This window comes from Xyrauchen texanus, chromosome 4 (genome assembly GCF_025860055.1).
Source record: "Xyrauchen texanus isolate HMW12.3.18 chromosome 4, RBS_HiC_50CHRs, whole genome shotgun sequence".
Lineage (NCBI taxonomy): Eukaryota > Metazoa > Chordata > Actinopteri > Cypriniformes > Catostomidae > Xyrauchen > Xyrauchen texanus.
In genome coordinates this window covers 1,598,803-1,618,802 of record NC_068279.1, presented here as the reverse complement: position 1 = coordinate 1,618,802, position 20,000 = coordinate 1,598,803, and the positions used below count along the sequence as shown (strand labels likewise).

At 43.5% G+C, this 20,000-nt stretch overlaps 2 protein-coding genes across 3 annotated transcripts in view; one reads left to right on the top strand and one right to left on the bottom strand.

The window, feature by feature from the left end:
* The window catches only part of cita (citron rho-interacting serine/threonine kinase a), a 147,557-nt gene extending 132,195 nt beyond the window's left edge, over window positions 1-15,362 (top strand). Inside the window, exons 35-50 of the mRNA XM_052125463.1 lie at window positions 2,247-2,427; window positions 4,875-4,966; window positions 5,129-5,233; window positions 6,495-6,664; window positions 6,771-6,812; window positions 7,455-7,535; window positions 8,434-8,569; window positions 8,675-8,814; window positions 10,239-10,331; window positions 10,422-10,530; window positions 10,648-10,776; window positions 10,864-10,944; window positions 11,897-11,975; window positions 12,071-12,250; window positions 12,968-13,328; window positions 15,052-15,362. Of these exons, the coding sequence (XP_051981423.1) occupies window positions 2,247-2,427; window positions 4,875-4,966; window positions 5,129-5,233; window positions 6,495-6,664; window positions 6,771-6,812; window positions 7,455-7,535; window positions 8,434-8,569; window positions 8,675-8,814; window positions 10,239-10,331; window positions 10,422-10,530; window positions 10,648-10,776; window positions 10,864-10,944; window positions 11,897-11,975; window positions 12,071-12,250; window positions 12,968-13,328; window positions 15,052-15,075 (2,003 nt within the window). The 3' untranslated portion in view covers window positions 15,076-15,362. The remainder of the gene's footprint in view (window positions 1-2,246; window positions 2,428-4,874; window positions 4,967-5,128; window positions 5,234-6,494; window positions 6,665-6,770; window positions 6,813-7,454; window positions 7,536-8,433; window positions 8,570-8,674; window positions 8,815-10,238; window positions 10,332-10,421; window positions 10,531-10,647; window positions 10,777-10,863; window positions 10,945-11,896; window positions 11,976-12,070; window positions 12,251-12,967; window positions 13,329-15,051) is intronic.
* A 137-nt stretch (window positions 15,363-15,499) lies between these two features.
* The window catches only part of LOC127642996 (uncharacterized), a 7,595-nt gene continuing 3,094 nt past the window's right edge, over window positions 15,500-20,000 (bottom strand). The window contains exons 2-3 of one of the 2 annotated variants that reach the window (XM_052125509.1): window positions 16,872-17,352; window positions 15,500-16,771 (exon numbers count right to left, since the gene is read on the bottom strand). The gene's annotated coding sequence lies outside the window, so the exon portion shown is untranslated. The remainder of the gene's footprint in view (window positions 16,772-16,871; window positions 17,353-20,000) is intronic. The other variant, XM_052125510.1, reaches the window with a different exon arrangement.

Genomic DNA, 20,000 nt, shown 5'->3' with positions numbered 1-20,000 from the left:
ACACACAGGGATATCATGAGGGTGAGTAAATGATGACAGAATTTTCATTTTTGGGTGCACTGTCCCTTTAAACACACTAACACATTTGCGAAATGCAAGTTTATGCTTTCAGGTCTTTTGAAAAGCATAGAAGAACTTGTTCATTTGTTTCACTGCTTTTAATGGTCTCTTCTTCTCTCATGTCGTCTCAAGTTCAAGTTCCTTTTATTTGTACCCATAGGTAGATCTGTTTTGCAGTGTCAGAGTTATCCACACAATTTTTACGACAAACACAGACAATACACATTTGACAACAATAAAATAAAATAGATAAAATACATAAAAATAAATAAACATAGCTTCTGTGTCATCTGTGCATTTTGTTCCTCTGATTGATGGCTGCTGGAACAAAGCTATGTTTATACCGCTTTGTTCTGCACTTTGGGACTATATACCTTCGTCTGGAGGGAAGAAGCTGAAATTCCCTGTGCAGAGGATGGGCATCATCATTTAAAATTGAGCCAGTTATCCGCTGTAACTGTCTAGTGTACAGGGACACTGGACTAAACTCGTTTGATTTAGGGAGTTTCTATTCTTTAAGGATAGATTTCCAAACCATGACACCAGAGAAAAAGATCAAATTGATTCAATAAAAGCACGATAGAATAAGACCATCAATGTTTTGTCAACGTTAAAATCAGACAGTTTCCTCAGACAAAACAACCGCTGGTGCCCCTTTTTGCACACAGCTTCACAATTTGCTTCAAAGTTCATTTTTGAGTCAATAATTGTCCCAAGGTATTTGTAGGATTGGGTACATTCCACAGTCTGACCTTTGATGGATGTGACTTCATGCATATGGGCATTTCTTCTCAAATCAATAATCATATCTTTTGTCTTAGATATGTTTAATTGAAGGTAGCACTCCTCACACCACGTGACAAAGTCATCAATGACCGGGCCGTGGCAGGTCTCATTGCCCTGAAGCCTGCTAACAATAACAGAATCATCTGCATATTTTAAAATAGTCCTATTTTCATACCTACTCTGACACATATTTGTGTAGAGGATAAACAATAGGGGTGAAAGCACACATCCTTGAGGGGATCCAGTTGAGCATGAGACTTGGTCTGACACTGGTCCATTTACCCTAACTCTTTGTGTCCTGTCAGTTAAAAAGTCGAGAACCCAACCCACAAGATTGTTACTCAGGTTGAATTGATCTACTAATCTACTGATTAAAATATGAGGTTGGATTGTATTAAAAGCAGACGAGAAATCAACAAACTAAAGTCTAGCGTGAGACCCAATTCCTTCCAAATGTTTAACAAGTAAGTTAAGCAAGGTAACTGTGGCATCTTCTACTCCTCTATGTGGCCTAGAAGCAAACTGCATGGGATCAAGTGTCTGCTCAGTTTTCAGCAGGATTTCTGACCTTACCAATTTTTCTAAAATTTTCATTAAAATCGACGTGAGAGCAATCGGTCTAAAATCATTACCGGTTTTGGGGCAACTGGTTTTGGGGACCGGAACTACCACAGCATCCTTCCAGACCTTGGGTACATGCTGTGTCTGTAAGGACTTATTAAAAATGAAGTGGAACACAGGACTCAGTTCTTTTGCACGGGATTTAAGTAAGCGACCGCATATTTTGTCAGGTCCATGACTCTTATTTACTTTTACTGAGCGGAATGCTTTTTTGGTCTATTACAAAGTGCTGGTTATCTTCAAGTTTATTTCTCAGTTGCTGAGTTTCATTACTAAAATCAAATGTATCAAAGCGGTTATAAAATTGGTTGAGAGCATTGGCAAGCTCAGTATCAGAGTTAAAACCATCTAGGTTGACCCGACTGCTGGTCTTTGGATTCCGTAGGCCTGCTATAGTTTTCATACTAGACCAGACTGAGCCAAGATTATTTGCAGCCATCTTGCTCTCTAATTCGGATTTATAATTCTGCTTTGCTTTTAATATTTCTATTTTCAGTTCTTTGGTAGCTATATGCATGTCTAAGGCTATTCCCTGTTTAAAAGCAACTCTCTTTTTCTGTATGCTGAGCTTAACAGATTTGGTCACCCATGGTTTATTATTAGGGTAGATTTTAACTTGCTTGCAGGTAATGCTCATATCCCTCAACTCTCTTTTCCTGTTATCCTCGTCTGTTCTCTTTCTGTCTTCTTTTATCTCATCTTATTTCGTATCTTGTTTTGTCTCCACTCTTCTTCTCTTCATATGTTTGCATCTCGTCTCTCCTGTCTTTCTCGTTCAGAGTGTCGTACTCTGTGTCACCCGAAGTGTTCTCCGTGTCTGCCGGCGACCTGCGGTCTCCCCGCTGAGTATGCGGCACACTTCACTGAGGCTCTGTGTCGAGATAAAGCCGGCTCGCCCGCCCTGCAGGTGAAAGAGGCGTCGGGTCACGTGAGACTGGAGGGATGGATGAAACAACCCAGGTGTGTGACGAGCGGCTTGAAATTGTATGACGAGTGCGAAAATAAAAGTTGTCATCTTTTACTCACCCTCATGTTGTTCCAAACCCTGACTTACTTTCTTCTTTGGAAAACAAAACGTTCAGCAGAATGTTCGTGTTGCTCTTTTCCTTTACAATGAATCTACAAAAAGGACAAAACAATAGGGATGCACCGATGTATCGGCTGCCTGATATTTATCAGCCAATTATCGACCAAATTAAAACCATCGGCATATCGGTAATAAGCATGAAAATTGGCGATATGCAAAAAACTATTAGTTTTATTTATTTAATTTAATTAAGTTTTTTCTCCCTAATTTGGAACGGCCAATTCCCAAAGACCTCGTGGTGGCGTAGTGCCACAATCAGTTGTGTCTGAGACCGTCAATCCGCGCATCTTATCACGTGGCTTGTTGAGTGCGTTACCATGGAGACGTAGTGCGTGTGGAGACTTAACGCTATTCTACGCGGCATCCAAACACAAGTCGCCAAACACCCCACCGAGAGCGAGAACCACATTATAGCGACCACTATGAGGTTACCCCATGTGACCTCTACACTCCCTAGCAACCGGGCCAATTTGGTTGCTAAGGAGACCCGGCTGGAGTCACTCAGCACGCCCTGGGATTCAAACTAGCGACTCCAGGGGCGATAGTCAGCGTCAATACTCGCTGAGATACCCAGACCCCGGTTGATTTATAATTAATTAGTTGAGTAGTAACACACTTTGCAAAAACTTTGCAAATCCATATAAACTTATAGCTACCATATGCAGGGTTGGCACTCCTTAGAACAGTGGAAAAGCTGGACTGGTAATCTGGCATACCGGGCATTTTCCCGATGGGCCGACGCACTTTGGGGCCGATCAGGGGTGGACTGGCATACCGCTGCAGACTTTGACATCTTAGACATCGGTATGTTAGCATCATTGATTAAATTAAGATCAAAATTGCAATATGGCCTTGCATGATTCCTCAACTTTAAAAGGCTGTGTTTCACGTTCAATGTTTCAGTCAGTGCTGTGTGAGCAAGCGGCGCCCTCTAGTGGTCTGGACGGTAATATTCATTTTACCACTATAATGCAATATTTAAAACAGGGTTTTTGTTCCTTTGTGTTTTTTTCATGATGTGGCTGACATTTTCGAGGAATTGCCCAACATATGCTTGGTATAAATGTATAATGTTCTATCACATACATGTAAAATGTGAGCACTGCAAAAACAAAAGTGCAAAATTGTTGTAGAAGCACAAAATAACCTTTTTTCCCCATCAATCATCATGTTATCACATTTGGTTGTTTTGGTATGCTTTTAATCCTTTTATCTTCTATTCTATTGTTAGAAATGTGAAAACGCTTCTGTAAATCTTTGTAAATTTTTAAAGCATAATTCCGAAGTAAAACAGTGATCTGATGGTAAAAGAAGGTAATTGGCTAAATATCGGTATCGGCATGTACGTTTTTGTTAATAGCGGTATCGGCATGTACGGTTTTGTTAATATCGGTACCGGCCTGTACGTTTTGTCAATAGTGTTTTTGTCAATATCGGTATCGGCCTGTACATTTTTGTTAATAGCGTTTTTGTTAATATCGGTATCGGCCTGTACATTTTTGTTAATAGCGTTTTTGTCAATATCGGTATCGGCCTGTACATTTTTGTTAATAGCGTTTTTGTTAATATCGGTATCGGCCTGAACATTTTGTTAATAACGTTTTTGGTAATATCGGTACGGGCCTGTACGGTTTTGTTAATATCGGTACCGGCATGTACGGTTTTGTTAATAGCGTTTTTGTCAATATCGGTATTGGGCTGTACGTTTTTGTTAATATTGGTACGGGCCTGTATGTTTTTGTTAATATCGGTACCGGGCAGCACACTTTGGTTATATCGGTATCGGGCCGTACGGTTTTGTTAATATCGGTACCGGCCAGCACATTTTGGTTATATCGGTATCGGGCCGTACGGTTTTGTTAATATCAGTACTGGCCAGCACATTTTGGTAATATCGGTATCGGGCCGTACGGTTTTGTTAATATCAGGCCGTACGTTTTTGTTAATATCAGCACCGGCCCATAAATTTTGGTTATATCGGTATCGGGCCGTACATTTTGTTAATATCGGCACCGGCCAAAAATGTTCATATCGGTGCATCCCAACGAAAAGTGTAATAAAAGTTGTCAATTCGATTTGTGTGCTATTTTCCAAGGCTTCTGAAGTCAGACGATAGCTTTGTGTTAATAGCAGGTCATAAATGTAGTAATTTGTCTCATGTGCACATGCACACAAACCTGACGTTTGACGTCATGATGTGATCTTTGAATTTTCATTTTTGGTTGAACTATCCCTTTATATCCAACAGATTGAAAAACTCTTTGTTTACAATGTATAAAATGTGTCAAATTTTGATGTGTGTTGTGCTTTTGTCCCGTAGGAATAGAAAGAGGGGACAGCAGGGTTGGGAGAGGAAGTACGTCGTACTGGATGGAACCAAAGTATCAATCTATGAGTCTGAACCGGCGGAAGGTAAATGTTATTCTGCGGTCACTCGTTATTTGTATTTTTTTTATTTTTATTTTCTCCCCAATCTGGAACGCCCAATTCCCAATGCGCTCCAAGTCCTTGTGGTGGCGTAGTGCCCGTCCCATAGAGAAATTCTCTAACCCTTAATCGTTGTGTGTATTTCAGACTCCGTGAAGCCTCAGGAGGAGTTCGAGTTGTGTTTGCCTGACGGTGAGGTGACCGTGCATGGAGCTGTCGGAGCGTCTGAACTCATCAACACAGCGAAATCAGGTGTGGAAATATGAAATCTGTTTGTTTATATGTTTATTAGATCTGCTGGTGTGACACCCAAACATGTCAAGATGAGACAGAACTTGTTATTTAGGGGTGTAAGTAAAGTGGAGCTCAGTTGTTTATCTCATGAAGACATTTAAAATTTTTAAATTCTCTCATTATTTACTCACCCTCATGCCATCCCAGATGTTTGACTTTCTATCTTCTGTAGAACACAAATGAAGATATTTAGAAGAATATTTCAGCTCTGTTGGTCCATACAATGCAAGTGAATGCTGACCAGAACTTTGAAGCTCCAAAAAGCACATAAAGGCAGCATAAAAGTACTCCATATGACTGTAGTGGTTTAATCCATGTCTTCAGAAGTGATATGATACATGTGTGTGAGAAACAGATCAATATTTAAGTCAATTTTTAAATAATAAATTCTCCTCCCTGCCCAGTAGTGGGTGATATGCACGAAGAATGTGAATCGCCAAAAACAGAATAAGAATGTGAAAGTGGAGATTTATAGTAAAAAAGTACCTACAAAATGTATCTGTTTCTGACCCACACCTATCATATCACTTCTGAAGACATGGATTAAACCACTGGAGTCACATGGATTACTTTTATGCTGCATTTTTATGTGCTTTTTCGAGCTTCAAAGTTCATCCTCATTTGTGTTTTGCAGAAGAAAAAAAGTCATGCACATCTGGGATGGCATGAGGGTGAGTAAATGATTAGAGAATTTTCATTTTTGGATGAACTGTCCCTTTAAGGGCCAATCATTGCAGGTGAATGGTACTATACGGTGGTTGGACGGGGTGTAAAATATCACAAAATAACATAAATCCAAACCTTTTGCATTGAGTTATCCCCAACATATCTGTCTGTTATTGCAACATACAGCCGAACACCCATTAATAAATATATTATTGCTATTATTAATATATATGACTATTTTTATGCATTATTTTTATTGTATTAATTATTTTAACTACATTAATATGAATTTGGGTGGGAAGTTGTTTAAAATAATACACTGTAAAACATAAAATGTGAAAAAAAGCAATATATAAATGTATAAAATATAACATAACCATCAAGATAACCTGTTCTGATATAATTCCAATATAATAATGTTTGTGTGTGATGTGTGTGTGCGGTGTGTGTGTGTGTGACGTGTGTTTGAAATGTGTGTGTGTGCGCGTGTGTGTTTGTATGTGTGTGTGCGGTGTGTGTGATGTGTGTGTGTGTGTGATGTGTGTGTGTGTAGATATCCCGTATGTGTTGAAGCTGGAGTCTCATCCTCACACCACCTGTTGGCCGGGTCAGTCTCTGTACTTCATGGCTCCCAGTTTCCCTGATAAGCAGCGCTGGGTGGCTGTTCTGGAGTCAGTGGTGGCGGGCAGCAGAGGATCACGAGAGAAATCTGAAGCAGATGCTGTGAGTGAATATTTGCATCTACTACACGTATATGTGCTCGGATACACTGAGAGTGTGATACTCCGTGATAACAGTACAAGTGTGTGTTGTGTTGTGAACGCTGTAGGCAGGTGCTAAAAGACAGAAGACTCTCTCACCGCTGGTTCAGGTAATCACATCACAGGTGTGCTCATGTGCTTCATCCTGTCTGCTCCTCAGGTCATCCAATGATCACTGAGAGAGAAATAAAGCCATCACATACGCACAGAGCCCATACTCGCCTGTACTACTGCTACCCAGCATGCACCTCTCTCCTCTGTCTGGTGTGTGTGTGTTGCTTGCATCGTCAGGTCGTGAGGTCATATTTCCATCTCTGTGTTCCAAGAAGCACAGAATGAATGTCATCACTCCGCATCTCTCAACCGCACACACCAGTGTTTCCTCGACTCATTAACGGAAAGCGCCGTCACGAGCATTGCACGCTCTGTTTGTAGTAGATGACCGCGAGCAGAGCGCTCGTTCACTTTGTTGCACCAATCGGGTCAATCCGTATATGTTACAATATGTTCCGTTTCAAAAGTATAGACGCTAGACGTAAACAAGATGTGTGTTAATATGATTTTACTGTGATGTCATCACAACAAACGCTCTTGCTCTCTGATGCCCCCTACAGTACAGTACTGTAAGTGTTTATGTTCATGTGCTCTCATTGTCTCTGCTTGACTGCTGCATTTAAAGCGTTTGGAGAAAGATGTGTGTGTGCATTTGATCTTAATGCTTTCCCTCTCTGTCTTTTATTCTCTCTGTGCAGAAACTGTTGGGTAACTCTCTGCTGAAGTTGGAGGGAGATGACCGGCTGGATATTAATTGTACTTTACCCCTCACTGACCAGGTACGGCACAGTCGCCCTATAGTGGGGGGCGTTCACAAAAGATGCGTTCCAGGTGGAATGCTAGCATACGGCTTACTGAATACTGCTCGGTATACACAGAATGCTCCCTGCTATTTAAAAATGTCATATATGTTACAGTGCTGTGGAAAAGTATTTGCCCCCATCCTGATTTCTTCTGTTTTTGTGTATGTCTCATAGTAAATCGATTAAAACATTCTAACAAAATCTGACACGATACAAAAGTAATCTGAGTAAGTTTTTAAATGATGTTATGTATTGAAGCAAAAACTGTTATCCATTACCAACTGGGCCTGTGTGGAAAAAGTATTTGCCCCCTTAGTTACTAAATCCCCAAATCTATGAAACTGCACTCATAATGGGGTTCAGCTGGACTACACCCAGACCTGATTACTGAGAGCACCTAAATAACACTTTTACAGCAGCATGAAGTTGATTAAACGGTCTCACCCAGTAGCACATGATGCCAAGGTCAATACATCAGTCTGGGAAGAGCCATTATCTCCAAATGGAGAACACTCGACACAGTAGTGAACCTTCCCAGAAGTGGCCGTCCTTCCAAAAGTCCTCCACAGCGTTGTGAACAACTGATCGCCAGTTATCAGAAGCGTTTGGCTGCAGTCGTTGCTGTTAAAGGCTGCACAATCAGCTATTAGGGTTTAATGGGGCAGTTAGTTTTTCACATGGGTGATATAGGTGTTGGATAACTATTTTGCTATATATATATATATATATACACACATGGATGCATTTTCACACCACAATGCTGACCGTCTTTGGAAATGCTACGCTGTGTGAATACCCCCTAATTCATTTTGTCTTGATCATATGACTTGAGAATTTCACTCTGGCCATGCGTGTGTGTTTCGTCATGTTTCAGATTGTGCTGGTGGGTTCAGAGGAGGGTCTCTACGCTCTGAATGTCATTAAAAACTCTCTGACTCACATCCCGGGACTGGACTCTGTGTTCCAGATACAGATCCTCAAAGACCTTGACAAACTGCTGATGATCACCGGTCAGTGACTCTCTCCGTCTGTGTGTCTTACATTCATTTTGTGTGAGCCAATCGCGAGCGGTCAGGTGGGAAGCTCAATCAAATAAAAGGTTGTGTGTGTGTCAGGTGAGGAGCGAGCTCTGTGTCTGGTGGAAATCAAGCGTGTTAAACATTCTCTGGCTCAGTCTCATCTTCCAGCACCGCCTGACCTCAGTCCGTACATCTTTGAAGCGGTGAAGGGGTGTCATCTGTTCGCTTCTGGAAAGGTATTCACACAGACCGTACTGTTTATCCCATCAGCCCTTGCGTGCACGGACACGTCATCAGTATATGTTCACTCAATATAAAAGTTTTTTTTTCTAGACGAATGCATTTAAAATAATATTATAGTTGTAGTTATTTCTAATGGTCAATGATCTGCACTTATATGGCGCTTCTTTTAAGCTTAGCGGTATTCAAAGCACTTTACACTGTGACTCATTCACACACACACACACACACACACACACACACACACACACACACACACACACACACACCAATGGTGGCAGAGCTGCATGTAAGGTGCTAGACTGCCATTGGGCGCAACTTGGGGTTCAGTGTCTTGCCCAAGGACACTTCAGCATGTGGGTTGGACTCAATCCATAATCACGTACAATATACTGTCGTCATGGTAACACAGGCCAACGATTGGGGCAAACTCTGTCATGTGACATTACATTTTTGCGTTAATGCCAATTTTATCAACAAAAAGTGATTCCAAACCATTTTTTCGTGACATTTGATGATCGACAGAGGAATGTATTGAGGAAAATCAATGTACTTTTAAATGTAATGTTTTTTTCATTTGGAAATTATTTTTTTTATTTCATGTTTTTTTCGTTTGGTCATTTATTTTTTTATTTAATGCTTTTTTCGTTTAGTAATAATTTTTTTTATATAATGCTTTTTTCTTTTGGTAATTAATTGTTTTTTATATTTTATTTATTACAGGGGATTGTGACGGCATTTTTTCAACAGTAAAACTAAACAATAATTTAATAGACTTGGGCTGTAAGTGTTATTAAAAAAAAAATGATGATTTTCTCCTAGTATTGTGTATTTATTTTTTATTTAAAACATCTTTGTGCACAGAAATGATGTTTTTTGTATTGTGGGTAATTCCGTGATCTATTATTTTGAATGGTGTGAAAAAGCAAAACAGCGACCCTTCATGTGTTCAATGTGCAGGAGATATTTGTGTTGCACTCCTGGAAGTGTCACGTGTGCAGATCGGATCTATATGCCGTAAAGATCAATCCATAATCACGTACAATAAATTGGCTTTCAATACTGTCGTCATGGTAACACAGGCTAATGATTGGGTCATGTGACACTACATTTTTGCCTTAATGCCAATTAATTTTTTTTCGCAACATTTGATGTATCGACAGAGTTTATGCGCTTGAGTTAAACGGAAAAATATTATGTCGACATTTGTGACATTTTAGCGATAATGTGCGTTTCCATCAGATTTATTTTGATGCGCTAAAACTTTTTTCGCAAATAATCCTTGGATGGAAACATAGTTAATAATATAAATAGAAACCAAGCAACCACCATAATGTTTTATTGCATCCTGCCAAATCAGGACTCTATAAATCTGTAGGATTAAAGTATAATGACAAATAATTGTACATGTGTGTTTCAGATTGAGAATGGGATGTGTATCTGTGCTGCGATGCCCAATAAAATCACCATCCTGAGATTCAATGACACGCTCAACAAGTTCTGCATTAGAAAGGTGACGTGTAAACACACTCCACATGCATGTCAGAGCACACACGTTTAATTCCTCTATTCATGTGTGTATCGTATGTTTCGCTCTCTGCAGGAGATCGAGACGTCTGAACCCTGCAGCTGTATTCACTTCACTGGATACAGCATCATCATCGGCACTAATAAGTTTTATGAGATTGAGATGAAACAATATATACTGGAAGGTGAGCTGATCAACACACAGTCATGCAACACATTTCCAAAGTGTGTATTTTAGCGTGATTGGAACAGTTTGATTCCACAGTTTCAGTTTTGTATCGTGTGTGTGTGTGTTTATTCAGAGTTCCTGGATAAGAACGACGTGACATTGGCCTCCGCCGTGTTCGCCGCCTCGTCACACAGTTTCCCGATCTCCATCATCCAGGTGTCCAGCGCACCGCAGAAAGTCGAGTATCTGCTCTGCTTCCACGGTATGTGTTCTACCGTGACTGCTGTACGAGATGGTTTAATATGATCGTGAATGTGTGTTTTATAAATGTGTGTCATTGTTTGCACAGAGTTTGGAGTGTTCGTGGACGCGTACGGCCGCAGGAGTCGCAGCGATGACATCAAATGGAGTCGTCTTCCGCTGTCCTTCGGTAATGTTTTCGCAAAACATAGATAAGGCTTGTTTATACCAAGAAGCAAAAAAAAAGTTTCAACATTTGCAATTGAAAGGTCTATTCACACCAAAAAACATTTCTACCACTAATAAAATGAAAAACTAAATTGCAGATGAATGCAACAAAAGTGAAGTGAAAATTCAGAATGAATCGCACCTTGAAGGTTTATTTACAACAAAACGAAAAGGAAAAATGTAAATGATTCGTAGATGAAAGATCTGTTCACACCAAGAGCGATTTGAAAAAGTGAAACGAATCTCTGACAAAAGGTCTTTACATTTGGAGCAAAGCGGAAATTTTAAATGCATGCACGACACATCAGGAGCATGCACGACACATCAGGAGCATGCACGACACATCAGGTGCATGCACGACACATCAGGAGCATGCACGACACATCAGGAGCATGCACGACACATCAGGTGCATGCACGACACATCAGGTGCATGCACGACACATCAGGAGCATGCACGACACATCAGGAGCATGCACGACACATCAGGTGCATGCGCACATCAGGCGCGTGCACGGTTCATCAGGCGCGTGCACGGTTCATCAAATGCGTGCACGATGCATCAGGTGCATGTACGTTACATCAATTGCATGCACGCTTCATCAGGAGCATGCACGGTTCATCAGGCGCATGCACGGTTCATCAAATGCATGCACGATGCATCAGGTGCATGCATGTTACATCAATTGCATGCACGATGCATCAGGTGCATGCACGATTCATCAGGTGCATGCACGTTACATCAATTGCATGCACGATGCATCAGGTGCATGCACGATTCATCAGGTGCATGTACGATTCATTAGATGCATGATTCAGGTTCAGCTCCATTTTGGTATGGAATGGCCATTTTTTCACTCAGAAATGTGATTTACATACGGAAGTTTTTAAAGTTTGTTTGTCTTTCCTCATCAGCGTACAGAGAGCCGTACCTGTTTGTGACGTATTTCAACTCTCTGGATGTGATTGAAGTTCAGAGTCACTCTGCACTCGGGTAAAACCGCTCTCTGATTACTCCTCATGTCTCCTGATTTGTTCTTGCTAATGTTTGGTCAGGCTTCATATGTGTGTGTGTGTGTTTATGTTCAGACCACATGCGTACGCACACCTGGACATTCCTAACCCGCGTTACCTGGGCCCAGCGATCTCATCCGGCGCTGTGTATCTGGCCTCATCCTACCAGAACAAACTGCGTGTGATCTGCTGTAAAGGAAATCTGACTCAGGAGGGTTCGAGCACAGAACTGCAGTGCAACGGTTCCACACGCAGGTCAGTTCACAAGCTTTTCACTTAAGGGAACTTTATTAGGGACGGATCGATCATGCAGAATCACGGAATCACGAGCCCGCCCTCCGCCCTGCCACATTCCTCTGGGGAGGGGCGTGCCTTGTGCACCATCTGCCGGCAGGTCATCCCCTTCTACCTGGATGAGGGTGGGGACAAGGGGAGGGAGGGAAAAAACATTTTTGGCACCTACACGCCGTAACGGCGATCATGCCAAATTAACAAAAAAAATGTTTACAAAAAAGAGGGAAAGGCCAACACGGAGCGGCATTTACTCGCCGGTTCTCCGATACGGCATGGCTTGGTCCTCGGCCACTCCTCCACCCTCTAATGGACGACAGCCGCACCTCCCCGGACGGATCGGAGGCAGAACTCCGGCCCCTGGTGGACGGAACGCCCCGCCGCATTAACCGCTCCATCCACCCCTCCTACCCTCGCGGTTGGCAGCCGTTCCCCACCGAACTCTGTTCACTGGTCTATAGAATGGTTTAGGACGTATCAGATGCATAATAATCTTTCAGCTCTTTTCATTAGTGAATTCTAACCCTATACAAAAATTTTCATGTTGGTGCATCCTTTGTACCAACTGTAGAGGCAACTATAACTTTGGTGGAAACTATGGTTACCATGTTATATTTGTTGCATTTAGCAAATGGAAGAAGAATTATTTTGAATGTTTCATTTTTAAATTCTCTCCTGCAGTCCAAACAAACGTGGCCCTCCCTCATATAACGAGCACATCTCGAAGCGTGTCGCGGGGATGCCCGGCGAGCAGGAGGGCCACCACCAGCCCGGGACTCCTCACCATTACCACGAGGCTCGCACCGAGTTCCGCCGTGACAAATCACCCGCCCGACCCCTCGAGCGTGAGAAGTCTCCGGGCCGTCTGTCCGAGAAGCGGATTGAGAGATCGCCCGGGAGGATGATGGACCCTCGACTCGACTGCTCGCCAGGACGGGTGATGGACCTGCGCAGGGAGAGGTCGCCCGGCCGGGCTTTTGAGGAGCCTCGCCAAAGACTGCACACGGGATCAGCACGCACGCCCATCAACACTGTTAACAAGGTCAGTATACACAAACACACACACAGACTCACTAATACAGTGAAGAGTCACTTTAAGTAACTCCGCGTCTGAGACCGTCAATCCGCGCATCTTATCATGTGACTTGTTGAGTGCGTTACCGCGGAGACGTAGCGCGTGTGGAGGCTTCACGGTATTATCTGCAGCATCCATGCACAACTCACCACAAGCCCCACCGAGAGCGAGAACCACATTATAGCGACCACGAGGAGGTTACCCCATGTTACTCTACCCTCCCTAGCAACCAGCCCAATTTGGTTGCTATGGAGACCTGGCTGGCGTTACTCAGCACGCCCTGGATTCAAACTCGCGACTCCAGGTGTGATAGTCAGCATCAATACTCGCTGAGATACCCAGATGCCCCATGGTCTGCCTTTGCTAACCCTGTCTAATAGCTGCTAAAAGTTGATTGGCCGATGACAGCCATGTTTTTCAAGAAATGCGAGTGTCCTTATAGACACTGATGGCATCTTGGACAAGGACTCTGCATGCACAATTTCTAGAAGATTGGATCAACGGTACTGGCAAAAAGCCTTGGATTACTTGGCCAAAGTAGGTAGCCCAAAACGCGCTCGGCTTTATTATAGCTCTCCTGATTGGCCGATTGGGACGAGTCTGAGCGCCTGAGTAGCACACAATAGTACTACCATCCCACCAAGTTTCATGTCACTAGGCCTTACGATTTGGGCTCCATGGTCAGTTTAGTGCAGGATAATAATAATAATAATAATGTGTACAAACATATAGTCCCGCCCTAAACGCACGCTATTGAATGAGCTAGTGCCAAAACGTCCTGCCCAGTCATGTTACTCAATCAAACCGCTAGCAGTTCTGTTTGCTGTCACTAGAAATTGCTCAAATAATATAATACAACAATAATTTTGTCTGATCTGATGCATTGTTCTCGCCGCATGATCACTGTCCTCAAATTCGCAAACGCAAACATTCGCATGCTGTAGGTCAGAACGATTAATCTGGTACCTTTCTCTACAGCGCATACGGAGATGTTGGCAGCGTCCTGCCCACAGACAATACTCGCTCAATCCGAGGGTCTTGTATTCTGTCATAGAAAATTCCAGAACATAGAGTTCAACAGTGTCAGTTCCCCTTAAAATATTCCACTTGCATTGACCGTTCTTTTGCTCCCCTTCTCAGCTACCTTTCATAATTAGGCCAAAATTGGCTTTCACAAATCATCCAGAATTGTTAACAAGAATCGTTAAGTCCTCCAGACAAGGGGGTCCTGGGTATCTGAGCGAGTATTGATACTGACTATCACCCCTGGAGTCGCGAGGTTGAATTCAGGGCGTGCTGAGTGACTCCAGTCAGGTCTCCTTAGCAACCAAATTGGTCCGGTTGCTAGGGAGGGTAGAGTCACATGGGGTAACCTCCTCGTGGTCGCTATAATGTGGTTCTCACTCTCGGTGGGGCATGTGGTGAGTTGTGCGTGGATGCCGCTGAGAATAGAGTGAAGCCGCCACACGTGCTACGTCTCCATGGTAACGCGATGAAAAAAATCACGTGATAAGAAGCGCGGAATGACGCAGAGGCAACAGATTCGTCCTCCGCCACACAGATTGAGGCGAGTCACTACGCCACCATGAGGACAATTTGTCCTCTATACAAAAGCTATACGTCAGTACTCACACGCGTGCGTGTGTGTGTGTGTGTGTGTGTGTGTGTGTGTGTGTGTGTGTCCCAACAGGTGTGGGATCAGTCGTCGGTGTAAGTGATCAGAAGACCACGCCAACAGAGCATTCGGCAACAGAAAACCGAAATCATGTGACCCACGTTTCATCCAATCGCTTCTCAGTGGGCGAATTGCCACCAAAACATCTCGCTCTAAATGGCCTTAGAACAGGAGTAACACCGTTACTAACACAAATCTGGCCAGCATTTACTAGCGCTAACATTTCACACCATTGAAAGTATTACTCCATTACTTGAGATGACATTTCCTGTAGTCATACTGTGAACGAATAACATAGTGACATCAGAGCGACGCTAATTTACAGATGGGTAAGAATGAGATGAGTAGATTTGGCCTGATATTTCTGTCCCTTCTCTTCCATATGTTCACTTCCTTTTCTCCGTCTTTTCTCCTTCCTGCATTACCCACAATCTCCGGCGACAGTGTGCCGCCCGCCTGGATGGAATGAAAACTTTGTAAATCTTGAGAAAGTCGTGTATCTCCTGTATATATATGCCCATGTGATTTTTTTACAAGACGATATAAAAGGGAATACTGAGGCTGGTCGAGCCGTGTCTATTTTTGTTAAAAAAATGCAAAGCGAGCGACTTGTTTGTAACATTGTAACTCTTGGATGTCTCGATTTGAACCATTTTAAATGTCCATGAATGCTTCAAAGTGGAACATTTTGCTTGAATCAAGCTGGTGTTTGTTCATTGTGTCAAACACAAGTGTGCGTACTGGCTTTAACACTTTCATTTAACATTCGCAAGCTCCAACAACGTTTATTAAATTACGTTTTTGGAGCTTCAGAAGACAACAAGAACTCTGTTGTAGTAGCATCAGCTTTTGATAGCACAAAGCAAGAGCGATTCGTCCAGGCGTTTACCTCGAGCCATGATGAACGTTGATCTCAGGATTAAAATGGATGAATCGGAAAAGTATAGAATCCCAATTCTATCGGCTAAGAGATCGATTTCTTTGAATGAATGCTCAAGTTGAAGTGCCATGTTAAGCCACGATCACAAGAATCTATATCTACAGTCACCAGTGATGTATTTAGTGCCGGAATCAACATTGACACGATTCATTTGTGCGGTGACGTCTCAAATCTGTCGCATGGAGACGTTGTGAAGGGTTTGTTTAGTTTCTGTTTCTTGTTGATTGATGCTCTTTATTCTGCGCTAAATAATACTGATGTTAACAAACTGCTGAACAGAGATGTAGCCATTCTTGTTTATTGTTTTTGTTTTTTATTATTAATGTCAAATAGCATTACCTATAGCCACTATTAAACAGTTCTATCTTTATATGTGGCTCTGGTGGTCTTTGTTGTGGTGTCAATTTCTTGCTACTTTTAAAGGGGTCATGCCATACTATCCATATAGACACATGTAAGGGGGTTAAGATGGGCAAGGAGGAGGCGAGAACCGGCTTGTCAAAATTTAATGGAAACTTAAACCAAAAGCACAAACATAAACACACACACATGACGGACATGCCCGTAATTCTCTCTCTCGAACCGTCGTCACCGGCCGCCTTTATCCCTCGTGCGCCCCATCAGGCCGATTGGGGACCGGGCATGCAACATTCTAGCCCGGCCCCGCCCCCCTCCGCTCCACACTCCTCCCGGCGTTACCGCAGGCCCACCGGCATGACCTATTCCCCCCCTCCTCTCTTTCCCAGGGGAGGGGCGTGCTTTGCGCCCCGTTAGGACATCCCCGCCTTCCACGACCTGGGAGGAGACAGGAGGGAAAACAACAACAAAAAAACACTAAATCGGCGAGGGAAAAAGGCCAACATGGTGCGAAAGAGAGAGAGAAAAACTCACTCACCGGTTCTCTGATGTACCGTCGCGTGGTCCTCGAACATTCTCCGGCGGACAACAGCCGCTCCTCTCCGGGCGAACCGGAGTCAAATCTCCGACACCCAGCGGACAGAACGCCCCTCCGCTTTTCTGGCGGCACCTGGGTACATTCCTCCGCCCCTGGCAGCGGCCCTACCGCTCCAGGCGATCGGGGAGTTACTTCCCTTGACCCCTCCACGTTTCTGGGGGACGGCAGGGCACTCCTCCGCCCCTGGCAGCGGCTCCATCGCTCCAGGAGGTCGGGGAATCCAGTTTCCACTCGCCCCGTGGACGGCGGCCGTTCCCCGCGTCCGGACGGTCAGGCTACTCCGTCACCCGGCAGATGGTAGCGGCGCTCCCCTGGGTGGACGGTAGTGTGGAGGACTCTGCGACGGGCATCCCTCCTCCTTCCCGGGTTTTGGCACCAATGTAAGGGGGTTAAGATGGGCAAGGAGGAGGCGAGAACCGGCCTGTCAATATAAATCATAATTTAATGGAAACTCAAACCAAAAGCACAAACGTCATAAACACATGACGGACATGCCCGTAATTCTCTCTCGTCACCGGCCGCCGTGCGACATTCTAGCCCGGCCCCGCCCCCCGTTCCACAATAATTGTATTATCTTCCCAGCGGTCCACTTGTAAAACTATTTTGCACCAAAACAGAAATAATTAGTAATATATGATCATTTTCCACCCTGTCTCTGGCTGGCTGTCTGAAACGTTTCTTCCTTAGCGTCTTAGTTTTACTCTTGTTCGGCTTTAAAAAGTTATTCGTAAACCATCATTTGAGTCATCTAAACAGCCTAAAATGGGTTTGTTGATACACTTTAAAGGGAGATATTTTTGGTTTATAGCATAGAGAGGAAAGGACATTCCGTATCTGTTACAAATGGAGCCCAGAGGAAGCATATACAGACAAAACGATACAGGCCCAAGAACTGAGCCCTGCGGGACACCACAACTTCAGAGGAAGAATAATGTCCAAGATGGACCGCAAACCTCCTATTAGTTACGTATAAACGAAACCACTGTGCCCCGAAGGCCCACACATGACTCCAGTCATGATAGAAGAATATTGTGATCAACCAAATTCAAAAATAGGCGGAGCCAAGATCTAAAAGGACCAGAGACATAGATTTCCCAGAATCATTCGAAACTCGTAGGAGCAGATTCGATACTGTGACGAGCTTTAAAACCAGATTGGAATATTTCATGACTATAGTTGAATTAATACCACTCTCTCCAAGATTTTAGAAACAAAAGCCACGTTTGAGATGGGGGGGAAGTTGGTCAGATAAGAGTCTCTCAGGATTTCATATGAGACCTGAAATCTGTACTTTTTCCATTTACGTTCCGCTCCTCTACAGGCCTGTCTGAGGGAACGAGTAGTACCTTATTGGGTACCTTCAATGCAGCTGAAATTGTTTTGTAGCATTACCCAGATCTGTCCCTCGACGCAATCCCATCTCTGAGCTCTGCAGGCAGTTGACCTCATGGCTTGGTGTTTGCTCTGATATACATTCACAGCTATATTACCTTATATAGACGGGTGTGTGCCTTTCCAGATCACGTCCAGTCAATTGAATGTGCCACAAGTGGACTCCAATCAAAGTGTAGAAACATCTCAAAGATGATCCAGAGAAATGGGGTGCACCTCAGCTAAATTTCAAGGGTCTGAATACTCATGTCAATGCGATTATTTAAGTTTTAAGTTATCAAAAATCTGGTTTTTGCTTTGGCATTATGGGGTATGGAGTGTATTATGTGAAAATAATAAAGCATTTTAGCATTTCTCCCCAATTTTGAACACCCAGTTCACACTACTTAGCAAGTGCTCGTGGTGGCGCGTTTACTCGCCTCAATCCGGGTGGCGGAGGACGAGTCCACGTCTGAGACCATCAATCGGCCCTTCTTATCACGTGACTCGTTGTGCATGACACCGCGGAGACTCACAGCATGTGGAGACTCATGCTACTCTCCACGATCCACACACAACTCACCACACGCCCCATTGAGAGAACCACTAATCACCACCACGAGGAGGTTACCCCATGTGACTCTACCCTCCCTAGCAACCGGGCCAATTTGGTTACCCCATGTGACTCTACCCTCCCTAGCAACCGGCCCAATTTGGTTACCCCATGTGACTCTACCCTCCCTAGCAACCGGCCCAATTTGGTTACCCCATGTGCCTCTACCCTCCCTAGCAACCGGCCCAATTTGGTTACCCCATGTGACTCTACCCTCCCTAGCAACCGGCCCAATTTGGTTACCCCATGTGACTCTACCCTCCCTAGCAACCGGCCCAATTTGGTTACCCCATGTGCCTCTACCCTCCCTAGCAACCGGGACAAAAAAGACCTGTGTTGCCATAGAAACTAATAACTTGGAATCTATCAATTAACTTGTAAAGCAAATAATATGTAAAGGATAATAATATACAGTCAGCCGGTTGTTATCGCACAATAAACTCCGACAGGGAGATCAGGACCCCGACGTGAAGCGGAGACTCTTGCGTCACCCTGAAGGGGTTTATTGTGCGATAACAACCGGCTGACTCTACATTACTCCGCTTATTGCATTCCTAATAACCAAATAAATAAATACATGGACATAAAAGACTTGTTTGCAATTATGTAATTTGAGAAGAAATCAATATTTGTAATATCGGACCACTAGATGGCGCCATTGACCAATCAGAATCGAGTATTCCAGAGATCTTTGTAACATCACACAGCTTTCTGGAATACTCGATTCTGATTGGTCAATGGCGCCATCTAGTGGTCAGACATTGCTCAGTAACAACCGCACATCCGGGGATTAAGGCGTATCAGACCACTCACATGCCGCTCGGCACAATTTGCGATCTCTACAAATAATTTCAACCCAAATCAATATTTTATGCCCATATTTATTTGCCCATGTAATAAGCGGGATAATGTACAGTCAGACGGATGTTATCGCAAAATAAACCCCTTCAAGGTAAACAAGACCAACGGTCGGCTGTACATTATCCCGTACATAACATACAGTTCATGCCTAGAACTTAATACGATGCTGAACATGAAAAGAAAAAAAATGGTTGCACTTTATTTGACCGTGTCCTTGTTACCAT